The following is a 16641-nucleotide window of genomic DNA, read 5'->3' as shown; positions in this document are numbered from 1 at the left end:
ATGCTAAACGTATATATAGAACCTGAAACTCCCAATTTTGCCAAAATCCCAGTCTCTGAATGTCCTTCTCGTCCTTGCAGCTGAAGAGAAAGGGCACTGTTGCAAACTGAACTCAGCAAATTTGGTCACGAACACCTCTTACTAAACAAGAGTAGCTACCTAAAGTTAGAGGTGGGCGAGGGTTAGCTACTCCTGTCAGTCACTCCTGCCCAACCTTGATATTGATACGAGGTTATAACGAAAGCAGGTCTCAGACCAAATTCCACCAAACACACGGACATTTGCTAAACGAACATGCGTTAACAGGCAGGTCCCAAGCAGTTATACCACCAGCTCTCTGAGCTTTTGGGTACATGAAAGATTCATCAGAGTTATACACAACAGTATTACAGAGGCAGGACTCTGTAACCCTTGTAGTCAGCGTCAGGCAACCAGAGCGCCTCCTCAGCAGGACCATTTAGGAGTCAAGTCTTAGACGCCGTCCCTAAGTGCACAGGGTACACGCTTTGTTAGATTCTTGTACCCTTTTCATGCAAAATGGAGAGTGTCTCTAAAATATTTTAGCATGAATATTCCATTTTTAAGAGCACATTTCTCACCATCATGCTAATTGAAAAGCTGCTAATTTCACCGATAAAAGCCTATTTCTGGCATTCGCTATATTACTGAGCAAAACAATAATGAGGAGACGGGGCGTGCTCTGCAGTATGTCTAGTGCTTCTGCGGTCTAGAGAGCTCAGAATAAGAGGCAGCAGTTCCTCTGGGGGGAGAGATTTGATCACCTGATGTATCCCTTCCGCCCCCTATTTTCTCCCTAGTGATGGTGACTATAAATCTGTAAATGAGTGCTTTGTGTCTCTCTCTCTTTTCTCTCATTGAGGTGTAATTTATACTTAGCAAAATGCACAGATAGGAAGTGTGCAGTTTGATGGGTTTTGACAAATGTATACATCCATGTAACCAACACTCAAATCAAGATCTAGAACATTTCATCAACCCAGAAAGCACTCTGTTCCTTTCCACTTAAGGCCTATCTCCCTCAAAACCTGCCCCAAGACAGCCCCTCTTTCGATTCCTACACCATAGATTAGTTTTGCTTTTTTACGTGATTACAGTTTTAGTTTCCCTGATGACTAATTATGTTGGGCAATTTTTCATATGCTTATTGGACCATTTCTACATCTTCTTTTGTGAAGTGTCAATTCTTTTGCCGTTTAAAAAACTTGGGTTATTTATCTTTTTATTATTAATATGTAGGAGTACTTTTTGCACTATGGATACGAGTTCTTTGTCAGACACACATGTTGTGAATTCTGCCTGCCAGCCTGTGGTTTACCTTTGCATTTTGCTCATGTTGTCTTTCGATGTGTAGAAGTTTTTAATTTCGATGAAAGTCAAATTACCAATTTTTTGCTTTTATGGTTACAGCTTTTTGTGTCCTCTCTAGGAAATTGTTACCTATTCCAAGAACATGAAGATATTCTATTTTTTAAAAAGGTTTATAACTTTAGCTTTTATGATTCTAGGATCCACTTTGAATAATTCTTGTGTATGGAGTGAGGTAGAGGTCACAGGTCTTTTTTTTCCATATGAATATCCATTTGTTCCAGAATGATTTGTGGAAAAAACTTTCCTTTCTCCAGTAAGTTGCCTTGGTGTCTTTGATGTATTTGGGGGGTAGGAGAGACTCTCCCTTCCATTCCATTCAACTATTTGTCTGTGCTTAGATCAATAACACATTGTCTTAATTACTGTAGCTTGAAATCAGGAAGTGAAAATCTTCTAACTTTGCTCTTGTTTTTCAAGATTATTCTGACTCTTCTATATCCTTTGTATTTCTATATAAATTTTAGAATTATCTTGGTAAGAAATCCTGCTGGTATTTTGACTGGGATTGCATTGAATATAAAGTTCATTCTGTGGAGAACTGGATATTTAACAGTATTACATGTATACACTAACAAGAAAAGCCTTTCGTGAAAATATAATTTCCTTTAATATTTGTCAATGTGCTAAAGTTGAACACGAGTAACATTTTCATTATTTAACTTCAACATGTCATGTCATTAGTTTATAATATGTGCTTCCTTAAACCAATATCTAAACTTTGTTAAATATTATATTCCTGAATCCTACTTTGGCTTTCTTAATTTTCTGAAACAAGTGCCACAACCCCAGTGCTGACCTTTTCCAAAAAAAATTATTTCTAGGAGCTCTTGAAACAACATGAAAGGGACACCTTGCAATTAGAGGAGCTGAGAAAGACCAAAGAGGTAAACATTTTCATTTTTCCTGTGGAATTAGCACCTTACAAATACATCGGTAAAATAATATACTTTCTTTTTTTTTCATTTTTCCCCCCGAAGCCCCAGTAGATAGTTGTATGTCATAGCTGCACATCCTTCTAGTTGCTGTTATAATATACTTTCAATAAAATGGAATCTATGATAATTTTCCTAAAAACAAAAAAATGGAAGACCTAACGCTGAGTTTGCTGGATTCAATAAGTCAAAAAAGATTTTAGAACTATCTGTAAAACAAAGCCATTGGTGTCTTTTTAGAGCCATATTTGAACAAATACACGAGCAATATACTGTGTGATCTTCAGGGTCAGGTGCCTTCCGTTTCTAGTAAGGCTCAAACTCTGAAATGGCCCTGACTGCTAAAATGCCCAATTCTTCCCTTAAGCTCTGAAAAGTACAATACTGTCCCCTGGGAACTCTGGCTCCAAACCTCTCCTTAAAACTCTGAGTATACCTCACCCCTCACAGCCTCCTCAAGGAACTCTGTTCTTCTGGGACAATTTTCGGCACTTCCATGTGGGAGACACCTGAAGGGAAGCTGTTCAAACCCACAAACTGCCTTGTGCTTCTTCTTTCCCTGGGAATTTAATTTGGATCCAGAATGGTCAAGTTTGGGAAGAGATTAGCCATTCTGAGAGCGTGGAATGACGTCTTGGAGCCCAGACAGGGCTTCAGCATTGTCGGGCACACAGACCACCCTGTTCTACAAGGCGAAGGAATGGGCTTTGGAGCAAGGTAGACCCAGCGAATCGTAAGAACTGCTTTGCCAAACTTGTCTACGAAGCCTATCATTTGTGTCATTTCTGGGTCTCTTTCTATTAATTGATTTTGCTGCTTGTTTATGGTCATATTTTCTTGCTTGTTTGCATGCCTGGTAAGTTTTTACTGGATGCCACCCATTGTGAAGTTTACCTGTTGGGTGCTGAATATTTTTGTATTCCTTTAAGTGTTGTTGAGCTTTGTGCTGGTATTCAGTTAAGTTACTCAGAAACAGTTTGATCTTTTCAAACTTTGCTTTTCAGCTTTTTTGGCCAGAATTAAAGCAATCTTTAGTCGACGGCTAATTTTTCCCCACTACTGAGATAATGATCTGCGTAGTCTATGCAATAGTCTGTGTATTAGCAGGATTTTTCTACACCGGCGGTGGGAATATGAACTATTCCCAGTCCTGTGTTGACCCCAGGGATTGTTCCACCTGCTTCCTGCTGGTGGTTCTTTCCCCCAACCTCATCTCCCTCTATTTCTTCCCCTCCGTCAAGCCACTCCAGTGGCTCTGGGATTCTTGCTGTTTCTTTAACAGGCCAGGATGCTCCCACTTTGGGCTCTTTGCACTTGACATTCTCTCTTCCTGGAAAGCCATTTCCCAGATACACACACAGCTAACATCCTTACCTCCTTCCAGTCTTGACTCAAATGTCACATTCTCGGGCTACTCTATTTAAAGGCCCAGCCACTTGCCCGCACTTCCTTTCCTTGTTTTATTTTTCTGCACAGACTTATGACCATCTAACCTGAAAAACTCATTGAAGGCAGGGATTTTTGTCCGTTTTCTTTACTGCCAATCCCCAGTTTCTAGAACAGTGCCTGGCACATCATAGTCATCCAGTAAACAGCAATTGATTTTTGAATGAATAAATAAATGAAAGAATGCAGAATGACCTGGTACAGAGCTTTGCACAATGCAGTTGCAGTAAGTGATTGTACCTCTCCAGTTTATGCATCCTGGGAGGATGCTCTTTACATGGGAAGAGCTCTGGGAACATGTCGGAGTTAAATGAGGCCGATACCTGAGAGCAGAGACCCATCGAGTTCATTGTTATAGTCTCTTCAGTATCTATCTAAAGTAGATTCCACACTTATCCCTTCCCTGCACTTATACTGCATCCTTGGTTTGTTTTCAATTTATTATTCTAATTATTTTATTTAATTTTATTTATTTTTTTTACGTTTCCCTCACTAAAGGTATCCCCATAAAAATAGCAATTATATCTGTCTTCTTCATCGTAATATTCTTGGTGCCGAATACAGTAGTAGATTTTTTCTAATTAATGGACTATTTTCTAGAGCAGTGTTAGGTTTATTGAAAAATTAAGCACGAAGTACAGAGATATCCCATATACTCCCCCTGAACCATACAATTTCCTCTACTGTTAGCATCTTGCATTTGTGTGGTACATTTGTTACAGCTGATGAACCAGTATCGATACATCATTTTTAACTGAAGTCCATAATTTACGTTAGGGTTGCTCTTTGTCTTGTACGTTCTATAGATTTTGTCAAATGCCTCATGCCGTGTATCCACCATTGCAGTAGTACAGAATACTTTCTCTGCCCTAAAAATCCTCTGTCCTCCACCTGTTCATCCCTTGCTTCCCCTCCCAACCCCCGGCAACCACTGATCTTTTTACTGTGTCTATAGTTTTGCCTTTTCCAGAATGTCATATAGCTGGAATCTGTAGTAGATACTTAACAAACATTTGTTTAATGAATAAATGATTGGTAACTGTTGTGGCAACCCACGCGAGCTCTGGTGAGGGCTGGCTCAGGGGCAGTGACAGAAGAGGGAATAGATAGGGGCGAGGCATAGAGGAGGTAGAATTAACAGGGCCTAGTGACTGAATGGTGCAGGAGAAAGAGTCGCTAAAGTCAAGTCTTCACATTCCAGTCCAGGTGCCCCGGAGAAGAGAATAAACGGGTAGACATTGTCACGATGTCCTGAAACAGTGTCTTCTCACACAGGTCATAGAGGAAGAGTTGCACGCACAAGCTCTTATCCTAGAATCACTTAACATAACCCTCTACCAAACCCAGATGGAACTCCAGAAAGAGGTGAGTCCTGGAGGGGGGATGGGAGTGGCGGGGAGGAACCCAGGTGTCTGTGCAGCCCTGCCTTGTGGCTCTCTCTGGGTGACTCTAATTTGGGAAAGATGGCTGTTATCATTTATATGTCTTTCAGAAAGCTGTGGTGGGAAATCTAGAGCAAACACTCCAGGCCAAGCTTGCTGAAGCTGAAGAAAAGTTTAAATACACCATACAGCTCCTGACAGAAGAAAACATTCATCTAAGGTGAAATGATGCTGCTCAAAAAGACAGGGATGAGTTAAATCTAGAAAATGGGAGGGCGTTTGGGTGAGGAATAGGTGAAGATGAGCCCAGGGATTCCCTTATGAAGTCAAGACATGGGCATTTTTGGGAGAGGGATGCTCACTCTGAGCCTGGCCACAGAAGTTACCTGCTGAGGGCAGACAGTTCATCTCAAGTGGTGGTGAGAATGTGTGTAGATTCCTCTCCCTTATCTATGTCTGATTTTGCCAAACGACACATGAGATTTATCTGAGAGTCTCTGAGTTTACTCAGTTCTGTGACTGAGGATTATTTTTCAATCAGTCTCCCTTTAGAGTTTAGAGGGTTAGGTGTCAATGCTTTGCCCTTAGATACAGCTGCATCTGGTTCCTGTGGAAATCAGCTTCAGGTCAGAAATTATACTGTTACCTGAAGAGGCATCTCAACTCATTGAAATAATTTTTGGTCAATACTTTAATAAAGGGAAGTTATTCATCATGTTAATCTAGTAGTAAATTCCTCCCATGGGAATTTGGCCACCCAAATATCATATCTCACTAAATCCAAAGCTGCTACAAGTAATGCGTGAGACTGCCCCCCAGTGAAGAAATGAAGCCACATTTCTCTCCCCCCAGATACCCCACACCCCTTTCTACCCATTGAGTCTATAGTGATAACATCTTCTCTTTCTTTATAGGCAAAAGATAATTGCCAAGAATGAAGAAATTTATGAACGACATAGGAGATCACCTTCTATTACCATTTATGAGGAAGTTCTGACACTTTAGAAGATGGCACCAACAAAAGACAAGAATTATGAGCAGAAAAGTTGTTCTCCATCACCAAGGATGGTAGGAACCCCTTCTCTGTGGGCCTAGAGAACCGCTATGAGGTTTTCTTGAGAAATGTGTATAGTGAGTTTAGTTTTTGGGTTGCTTTGATTCTACTTCTGTCTTTTCACAATTTGCTTCCCTCTGAGTGATTGGGAACATCTGAATTCTCATCTCAATTACATAGATTTTCATGACTCTTCATTGAAAAGTGATGTTCTCAATACCTGGAACTGAGCTTTCTCTGGGCTGTGTACTATTTTCTCTTCTCCCGTTACATATTTCATTAGGAAGACACTGAGCTGAAGAATTTCTTCCTATTAAATGTTGACTATATTTTGGGGTGTACCTTTTGTCCCCCTGGTGCATTTAGCTAGCCGGATGCATAATTTATTGATTTGATTCCAAAGCCCTTTTCTCTCCTACATGTGTCCCCACTGCCCCACCTCCCTCACCTATGATTTGGGAAGAGTTTCTGATGATTCTTGCCACTTCTCTAAACCATTTCCAGAATTCAAATGCCCACAGGGCAGGCAACATAAATAAATGAAGTGGGCTGGACATAAGGAAAAAGAAAAGCACGAGCCCAGTGATAAATGGTAGTTGGCAGTCCCCTCAATGGAGGGGATTGGGCAGTTGGGGGATAAGGGGATGGGGACTGGGTGAACCCATTCCACTGTTGCCATACATGAGCATGGGGTCAATGTGGTCAGATAGTCTGATTTTTCAAAAGAAGATATTCTGGTTTTTATGTGACATCTCCCAATTTTTAAATATGGGCAACAAATTTTTAAAAAATACAACTGTGTGAGCCAACATTGGGAGGCTCAAGTAAAACATACCTGTGATCCAAATGTTTTCTACCTGTGAGACGCCATTGACCAAAAACAAAAACAAAACGAACAAACAATCCAACCTCCAAGGAACAGTAAGATAAAGTTATATTTTATTCTATTAAAAATATTTTTGAAAAAACATTCTTTAAAAAGTTTCCTTCTTAAAGGGAACATAATTCCTAAAGATTTGGAATGAAATGTAACATAAAAGAAGAGCAAATGCAAATGCAGGAGAGGAGCACAGCATTGTTAGCAAAAAGGCCAATCCTACTGGCCAATATAGAAGCAAAGATATACCTTCAGAGCAGTAAGAGAAACGGCTGAAAGGGGAGTTTGGAAACAGACTATAAAGAATTTGTAAAACATTTCAAATTTTTAGATCTTAACATAAGAAATATTTTGAAGAAATTTGTAAAGTAGTGTAGAGGATGGCTTGGAAAGGGAGGGACTGGAATTGCAAAAAAGTAAAGTTAATATCAGCTTAACATTAGCTCCTTCAGTGTAACAGAGTACTTATGAATAATAAAAAGAAGGAAAATCATCGCCAGGTTTTGTGAAATCTAAGTCTAAACAGAGTCATGGTGTCTTTCCCACCGGAGAGCAGCGTCTTCCCACAGCTCCGGAGAGGAGGCCCATGTCTTTCTGAGAGGGCTCATCTCACTGGCCAGCACACATCAGGCTAGACGTGCGAGCACCACACCCGGAACCTCATACCCAGGGGTCAGGAATGTGAGTCTGGCAAATTCTCACAGGAACCAGGAAGGAGGGTAGGGAGACTACGATTTTCTTAACACTTACTATCTCCCGACGTTTTAACAACATTCACTTATTCTGAGGCTGTTCACCACCTCCCCCTCTTCTTGTGCCTCATCAAGCGTCTGTGCTGCCATTAACGCTGTGTTCAAGGTTAAAGCTTCAGAATGACATCCTTGATGTTTTTTTTAAACATTTAACAATTGGAAGGGAATTAAATGACTCTGGGTTGAAAGCAGATGAGAGATGTGTGAAAAACATTCTGCCACTGTTTTTAAATCTTTATGATATTACATTTCTTTTCAACTTCATTATACTTTTGAAATCTACTATAAGTTTTTTGAAAACTTTTTCGAGTTAAAAATACAATTAAAATCATGCCTATGGCTACAAATGTCTAGCTATTATTGCAAAGCCAGAAATTTTAGACTTGAATTTGCATAAAAATTAGATTGTCTTGACTCCCATTCTCCCCCTTTCCTGCCATCTAAAAAAAAAGGCAAAATAGCAGCATCACAGTAATAATAAATTAAGCATAGTGTTATGCAACTAAACAATAGCATCAATTAAGAGGGAAGAGGAGTTTTTTCCTCAGTGTGAAAGTAGGTTGTGGCATCTGTTTGCCCATATTTTTCTTGTCATCCTTATTGCTCACTTCAAAGTTCACATTGGTTAGGATGGTGAGAATATCTTCACCCCTGAAAAATATAACATAACATTGTGACCATCTGTGGGGAAAAAACACCTGGTAAACCCTTTCATCTGCTGTGCTCAATGACAGTCATTTCCCTCAAAACATCAGGCAGTTGAAATAATAAGTTGCCAAACCAAGACCTACCACAGCTTTCCAGGTAAAGGAGTTGTCTCAGAGCTTAATAACTTATCTTCGATTTACTCAGGATCTCTACTGACCATCAGAATCCTCACTGTCCACATCAGATTTGGTTTCTTGCCCTCCTGACCTGTTTGTACCTCGCTCTGCCCCATAATCACCTCAGTGCTCCCCAACATCCTCTGCCTCAAACTGACATTGCTTCTGTGGATTCACCTATGATACAATCAAACTGTAGGCAAGGGAAAATGGAATGTCGCCTGCAGCCACATCATCTCTTTCTCACCAGCCTCTCTCATCGGTTTAGTTGGGCAGCCTGTTCATCCACCTAGGCAGCTATCCCCCAGAACCTTGCAGGGTTCATGGTCTGAGTAAAACATGAAAACACAGTGTTGATGTTATGGTTCACTCCTTTATCTGCCATGGGAAATTCTTGACTTTCATACACTTAAGACGTAATGAGATATAGAACTAGAAGGAACCTGCAGAAGATTCCTTGCTATTCATCTGTCAGTTGTGTGTGCATTTGGGTGAACTATGACATACAAAACCGTCATTTAACTAAAGGAAGCAGAGGATATAACAAATGAGGGAAGGATATTTTCCCACGTTTTGCGGCTTCAAATCAGGCCAAATTAGTGACAATATAGAGGGTTTTTACTCTTTGGTACTTATCTCCCACAATACACCAAGAGGGTGTGAGGTTAGATAGTTACTATGGAACTTTTGACAGAGTTGGAGGATGTAAAACATTGAAATGGATTACTGCCTTCTTAGAAGACTTCCAAAACTAACTGAGTTGTCTCAGTCATGTTTCTGCCTAAAGACACAGAGGGACGATATGACTTTACCATCCTTCCCAGCTCTGTGATGCCCTGATTGTCCTCTGAGGGATAAATAAAGGATACTCCTTAGTAAGTGTCTCAGTTTTTTCCATCTATGAATGAAAGATGTTAACACTTGCCCTCTCTCCCACTTGCAACTGACCTGGGAAGTACAGCTGTGTGATCCACAGCTAGACATTTAGAGATGAATGAAGTTCTTTTGCCTACTCAGTTCAACTCAACTCAATTCAACTCAACTCAACTCAACATTGAGTAGGCAAAAATTACCTAGGACATCTTTCTCTCAGGCTCTGACAAAGTGACTGGATATACCAGGTCCCTTCCATTGGGTTCCGGTAGGAAACACAGTTGTTCACAGTGGCCATCCCCAGCAGAAAGTCAGCCTCATCTGGGATATATCTCTTCTGAAAGGATAAGTCCATTTCTAAATAGGCATCCTTCTGTTCCGAGTCGGTCTCAACAGCTATACCTTTCTGGTAGTTATCCCCTTGACAAGCCTGAATAAAAAAGATTTTCGGTTTGCCTGCAAGGGAAGGGCACTTAGAACCAGTGAAGTAAGAAATTAGCTCGTAGATGGAAGCTTCCTGCCCATCGGAGCCATAGACGATGCCCTTGTCTCCATGGGAGAGGATGCAGCAGACGAAGCAGTCTCTGTCATTGTGGTCCATGCTTTGGTAGGATTTCAGAGTCTCACAGATTTCCTTTGCTGTGGAGTCTTCGTAACGCACTATCTGAAAATGAAGATCACTAAAGGTCGTGCTCAAAGCCTCTGAAAAGTGAAATAAGAGAAGTCATATTACACCACAATAATTCCCAGACCACAGCGCAGAGCTAGAGAGAACATTTATCAGATAAGAATTTGAACCGAAACTTAAGAACAAGACCCTCTATATTAGTGGCTGGATTTCATAGGCTTCTAATATTTACCGCCACCAGCTGAAAACATTTCCCAGTCCTGAGGCAAATGAGAAAGGGGAGAGAGGTGTTGTTGGCCTGTTGTCTTTTCTCAACTACTCTACAAGATGGGTAAGCTATTATTTAAGCTTACTACAAAACCCATCTAAAAACTAATTGTATTACATAAACAGAAAAAAAAGCAAAAGAAAAATTTTTAAATAAAGATCCATACTTATTTTATCCTGAATCCTCTCAAAAGGGTTTATCAAAATACGAGATATAGGGCCAGCCCAGGGGCGTAGTGATTAACTTTGCACGTGCTTCACTTCAGTGGCCCGGGGTTCACAGGTTGGGATCGGGGCGTGGACCTACACAGCACTCATCAAGCCATGCTGTGGTGGCAACCCACATACTAAATAGAGGAAGACTGGCACAGATGTTAGCTCAGTGACAATCTTCCTCAAACAAAAAGAGGAAGATTGGCAACAGATGTTAGCTCAGGGCTGATCTCCCCACCCCCACCGAAAAAAAATACAAGATCCAAATGTTTAAAAAGTCAAGTAGAATTAAAAGCCTATTATAAAAGTGCTATCCCTTCTCTACCCCTCCCTATTATCTAGTCATGTCCCATGAAGGCAACCACTTCCAACTTTTAACTACTTGTTTTTTTTAGCCTCCATTTTGTAATAAATTTGAGTACATTGCTATTTATTCATTTATAAATTTTAGACTATTGTATTGGGTTCCTATTATGAAGAATAAGCCTTTGGTGCTCTTACACAATTATTTACAACTTTTAGTTGAATCAATAGTAACTATGTAATCAATGTTTACATAGTTCTACTAATAGAACTATGTAAACATAATGTTCTTTAATTATGCTTCCTTTCTTATTAAACTTTTTGTCTTTCCTGGAATTAGTAATTGCATTATTTTTTCATTGCTTTGTTTTCTATATGCTTAACATTATTTTTTCCCCAAGTACTCTAATAGATTTTGTCAAAATCTTTCAACATTTTCAGGTTGCCTGTCTGATTCTTTTTTTTTTCTTTTTTAAAAAATAAAAATTGTATATATTTAAGGTGTACAACATGATGATATACATAGTTAAATGATTACTGCAGTCAAGCTAATAACATCTCCTGACATAATTACTGTGTGTGTGCATGTGTATGTGTGTATGTGTGTGTGTGTGTGTGTGTGACAAGAGCACCTGAAATCTACTCTTAGCATACTTCCAGTATTGAATACAGTATTATTAAGTATAGTCATCATGCTGTACATTAGCTCTCTAGACTTATGCATCCTACATAACTACAACTTTTTGTACCCTTTGACCAAAAGACCAGAAATACAATCAATTATTATTTTAATTAAAATTTTTAATAGTAAGTTAATAGAAATCAAAGGCCTGAAACCTTTTCTTCAATACTAAGATGTATGATGAGGAATGACGTTGTCAATGGACTTAAACTCTGTGGTTTTTTTAAAATCTTAGAATAGACTTACTTGACTCAACAAATATTAACAGAGACCATTAGCAGAATCCTAATGATTAAAATCAGCCTACTTTAATTTTCTAAATTTTACTCAATTTAAAAAAGATCATTACATGATATTATGACTCATAAATACTATTTTCAAAAATTCTTTGATCAAATAAAAATTCTTAATATCACAATGGTTGGGTTGAATTATTTCTATTATTACTTTTTTTGTAACCATTTCTGTGTTCACATGCTGCAAATAATTTTTCCATTTAACTTGTAAGTTCTCAATCTTAGCCAAAATAGGCTGAGCAAAAGGATTTCTGGCTAGATTAACATTTGAAAATGCTATTTCTGTTAAGGACTCACAATTTCTGCTGTACTCATAGCCCAGCTTTTATAAATGCAACTTCTACAAGTGGTTTTGATACCAAGGCCATGTTTGCACCTAATACTTAATATATTCTACAGAAACACTACTCATTTGAATTAAAAGCAAAGCTTGTTGCTGCTTTTCATTATAAATCTTTTAGTAAGATTTGATATTTTATCTTTATATATACATTGCTTTGGTTTAAAAATTAATTAAAAAAAAACAAAAGCACAAAACTAGCAAATATATAAGAATGTTCTTCACCTCCACAGAGAAATATGGTTATATCCATTTTTTTTGAAACATGTGGCCGTTACTACAGCTTGTGTTCTCCCCTTTTGATAAAAACACAGGCATTAGAAATATTTCACTTCTCTGTGGGTTCTACTGTACCTGCATCCAAATCTGTTCCATTCCTGTCCTTAATGCTGCTAAGTTTGGGCACTTCCTTCCGTGCCACGCTAAAATCATAATTGTTAAAGATCAAACAGTATCCTCGAGGTTTGCTCTTCATTCGGTAAACTTTTTCGGATGTCTGAAAAACAAAAATCCAACCCAGACGCTGAGTCTGTGGGTCAAACATGAGATGTGAACAAGCGGCTCCCTACTAAGAGGTTAGGCCCCAGCCAAGCTGGGACCCATGCGCACTAACCACCCAACGTGACATGGTTTCCCTGACGAGCTAGTTGCCACCTCTTCCCGTCACACAGGTCCCCAGACTCTGCCCCACAGTTAGTGTGTAAAGTCAGTGCCCCAATACTTGGGCACTTTGCACTTATACTAATATTGTTGTCTTCCTATTGTATTATCATTCTTTGTTCTCGTTTCCACTCAAGGCAGGTAACATCAGTACCAGGGACTCGAATTTACTCATTTGTGAAGCTGTCAGGAGCTGCTGAATGGATGAAGGTCTTAGTGCTGCCTTTGGGCTGCCCCTGGTGACCTTGGGATTCCCTTGGCTAGCTACTCAACTCATCCACACTTCTGGGCTAACAGCTGAGGGCCTGCTCCTCACACATGTCAGAGTGTGGTCCCAGGATTTTTAAAGCTGACGGCTTAATCCGGCCCTCAGGACCACAGTGAGAGGAGAGAGATGCGGTGGTCAGGCAGGCCTCAGCTCTGCGGCAGGTCACAGCGTCCAGGCTCTAAAACCTGACAGGGTCAGTCAGAGGAGGTCCTGTGTCCTCTGACTTTCCCAGGGCTGTTTCGGTGCGGAAATATTCCACATTAATTGGGAAATCCGTGCAGCTCCTTGAGGTGAAGAAAAGGGCTCCAGGCTAGGGGGCCAAATTCTTGCCTCTACTACTTAACAACCTTAAGACTTAGGGCAAGTTACCTAATCTCTCCTGCACTCAGCCTGGTTAGCTGTTCTGCGGGACACTTGTGGAGCGCTTTCCTGTTTACGAAGTGCCGCAGGACTTCAGTCAATCCTTGATTTTCAGACTGAGCGAGGTCTGGTAATTTGCTCAGGAGCCCACTAGTGAATGGTCTCTCTCAAGCTGAACTGCAAGTCTCCCACTGGACTCCAGTGTTCCCGTGCTTCCCGCCACCGGAGGGGTGAACGGGCTGGTGAGTCAGAATGTTTGCTGAATTGTTAACCGTTACGTAAACAGGGTGATTCTGTCTAGAAAGGCCATTCTGGTGCTGGCTCCTTGAGACGAGAACCTAGAGGCGGCTAGATCGTGAGCGTTTGCTGCTTATCCCTCATCACAAGGGAGGAACAGCTTTGAAATGTCAAGCTAGAAGGGAAGGCTTTTTCCCATCCTGCTAGACGCTCCCCCACAGCCCTCTCCCGTCCCAGCTGCAGCCGCTGGAAGGTGCTGAAACCGCTCCAGTACAAGCGTCGCACCCCGTCTGCCCTCCAGCGAGTCCAATGCCTTTGTCTCTGGCTTCAAAATAAAAATTTAACACACAAGAAACCAAAGAGATCATGATTTTAAAATTAAAAACACATTTTAAACTTGTCCCTGGTGAATTTTTTCTACAGTCCTACCATTTTTCAGTAAGTTTCTGCCCCTTATTAGTTTCTCTGGAAGCTAACAAGCTCAGGAATACGGTAACTAGAACCTGTTTCCACGTACCTGGGTCTCACTGTCCTGCTGTCCGGGAGAGTCCGACATCTCCTGCCCCCCGAGCGAGCCCTCCCCTGCGAGCAATCGAGACACAGCGGGATGAGACTGGCGGGGAAGGGACTTGGGTAAAGAAACATGTAGCACCTAAGACAACATAAGGTCCCTTTTAAAATGAAAATTCACAAACTGCCTTGAACACAGTGTCCTTGCAGTGCACGAATAAGTAACCATCTTACTACAACTAACTCTGCACCTATTTCAAACTTGCCCGCCTGGGGCTGCAGGGTCTGTGTCTTTTGACAATTCTTTTTACATCTTTCAATGTGTAGAGAAGGTGACGACGAGGAGGCACTGAGCCTTTATCCCGATATTAGGAGAGCAGGTCCTTTAAGATGCGGCTGAGGTAGAAGGTGGTGCAGAGGAGGCAACGAGGCTATCAGAGAGTAAATCAACTAAACAAATCTTGAAAACCTATCTCCAAATATTACCATTTGGAAATTCATCTGGACTTCTTTCAAGGCTTATTCTTTCCTCTGTTTCTAAAAAAGAAACACATGCATGTTTGATTAGAAACAACTGTGACATAGAGGGATGTGTCAACTGAAGAATACGTTTGGCTGATTCACGCCCGTCACAGTATTTCTACCTCTGCTTAATTCTTCATAATCGTTGATTTTCTTCAGCAGGCTCTTGTTGACTTGGTCACAGATTTTTTTCAGGGTGTCCAAGTTTCTCTCTCCCAGCATGACCCTCTTCTCCATCTCTATGAAAATATCAAGCAAGTTCTAGAGGGAGGAGAAATAAAGTGGGAAGCCTGCATTGAGCCATACTGGCTTTTAGATTATATATATTTTTTTACTTCTACTTTCTCCAAACCAAGGGCCCACCCTCGCTTCTGAAACCAACCTTCCTGAGAGGACATCCTGGTCTTAAAAAGCCAGTAGACTACTAGGAGGCAATTCTATACTTTCTAGCCCAGAAAGACAGAAATGAGAAGATAGAGGAGAAGCCACATCAGAAGGCACCCAGTCCCCAGGCACCAGGCCCTGTGCTGAAACCCCTGTGACGCCCCTCCCTGAGGACTGTGAACAGCCGAGGAGCATGGCTGAGACACAGCAGCCTGGTCCCCACGGTGACAGCCCTGCACACTGCCTCATACCCAACATTGCCTCTGACACCCGATCCATCGCCAGACCTGAGTCCCCCACACACACACTCACACAGACATGCACACACACAGACATGCACACACACCACACACACATACAGACACACCACACACAGACACACACACCACACACAAATACAGACACACACACAGAGTTCCAGGTCCCAGGTTGTTTCAGAGACTGCAGAAGTGAGGAAAAACGTCTCAGGCCCCCCACTGTCTTTCCTGGCTCTGCACGGTCCCACATGGGGCTGTGCCCCCACAACCAGCCTTCTTCCCTTGCTCCTGACTCTGCCTTGCTCCTGATAAGTAATGTGAGCAGCACTTCACAGTATACAGAGGAATCATATCTACAACACTCATGCCTGACAGCTTTCTTCTTGTCTCCTGGTTGAAAAGTGAGAATTCAGGTTGCTTTTACCAGACTAGCCCTCTCTTCAAGTCCCAGAAGGTCCCCCCGGCTGACTCATCCCCAGGACTCAGTCTCGAGGAGACGTCAGGTCTTACCATGTCGTCATCCAGTCTACATTTGGAGATCTCCTGGCTCAAAAGAAACTTAAAGGACTTCAATTCCAGTTTGGTGACATCTTCCGAAATCTGAAAAAGCATGACCCTGTGGTGGGAAATGGAGACACTTTAGAAAAGCTTTCTTCAGTAGTTCCCCATTTGATACATGGAGTCACAGTGGACTTGATTCCAGTGGCCTCTCTTTAAAATAAAGCCAGCTAATGACATAATTAAGGAGTTGAGTCCTTGGAAAGAGGCTGGTGTGATGACACAGAAGACTGGACTCGTGCCCAACTATCCCACCCTTAGAATTTAGAGTTCCACCGACCTGGTTGTTCAGTTAATTTCAATTAAATGAGTCCTGTTTTTCCTTTGTCCCTTCACTATAAAAGCGACACTTCGTTGCAATAGAAAAAAGTTTCAATTTTGGAAATTATGTTTTCCAAAATGCAAATCAGATCACTTCCTTAGTTAAAACTCATTAGTGTTCTCCCAGCCATTGCCTTCAGTAGGAAAGCCAAACACTTGGTTCTGGGCTACAGACCTTTGTGAACTGAGCCCAGCCTACCTCCTCTTCTTGGCTACTCCTCACCACCTCCCCATTCCTCTCCCAGCACATCCAGCTTCCTGTCCCTCACCCCTTTATGCCATGCCCCCCACACTCCCGTTCCCTTG

At 41.3% G+C, this 16641-nt stretch overlaps 2 protein-coding genes across 4 annotated transcripts in view; one reads left to right on the top strand and one right to left on the bottom strand.

Annotated features, from left to right (window-relative positions):
• Positions 1-6831, top strand: part of FLACC1 (flagellum associated containing coiled-coil domains 1) — a 30529-nt gene extending 23698 nt beyond the window's left edge. The window contains 5 exon segments of the mRNA XM_004426867.3: positions 2211-2273; positions 5043-5132; positions 5260-5369; positions 6064-6137; positions 6140-6831. Coding sequence (XP_004426924.1) covers positions 2211-2273; positions 5043-5132; positions 5260-5369; positions 6064-6137; positions 6140-6186 — 384 coding nt within the window. The 3' untranslated portion in view covers positions 6187-6831.
• A 282-nt stretch (positions 6832-7113) lies between these two features.
• The window catches only part of CASP8 (caspase 8), a 30285-nt gene continuing 20757 nt past the window's right edge, over positions 7114-16641 (bottom strand). For all 3 annotated transcript variants that reach the window (XM_087435602.1, XM_087435600.1, XM_087435601.1), the window contains 7 exons: positions 15967-16072; positions 14938-15076; positions 14780-14830; positions 14301-14365; positions 12613-12754; positions 9730-10231; positions 7114-8483 (listed from right to left, as the gene is read on the bottom strand). In XM_087435602.1, coding sequence (XP_087291728.1) covers positions 8348-8483; positions 9730-10231; positions 12613-12754; positions 14301-14365; positions 14780-14830; positions 14938-15076; positions 15967-16072 — 1141 coding nt within the window. In that variant the 3' untranslated portion in view covers positions 7114-8347. The remainder of the gene's footprint in view (positions 8484-9729; positions 10232-12612; positions 12755-14300; positions 14366-14779; positions 14831-14937; positions 15077-15966; positions 16073-16641) is intronic.

Source organism: Ceratotherium simum, chromosome 9, assembly GCF_057802395.1.
Source record: "Ceratotherium simum simum isolate JZ-2026a chromosome 9, ASM5780239v1, whole genome shotgun sequence".
Lineage (NCBI taxonomy): Eukaryota > Metazoa > Chordata > Mammalia > Perissodactyla > Rhinocerotidae > Ceratotherium > Ceratotherium simum.
This window is presented reverse-complemented; position numbering and strand designations above follow the sequence as displayed.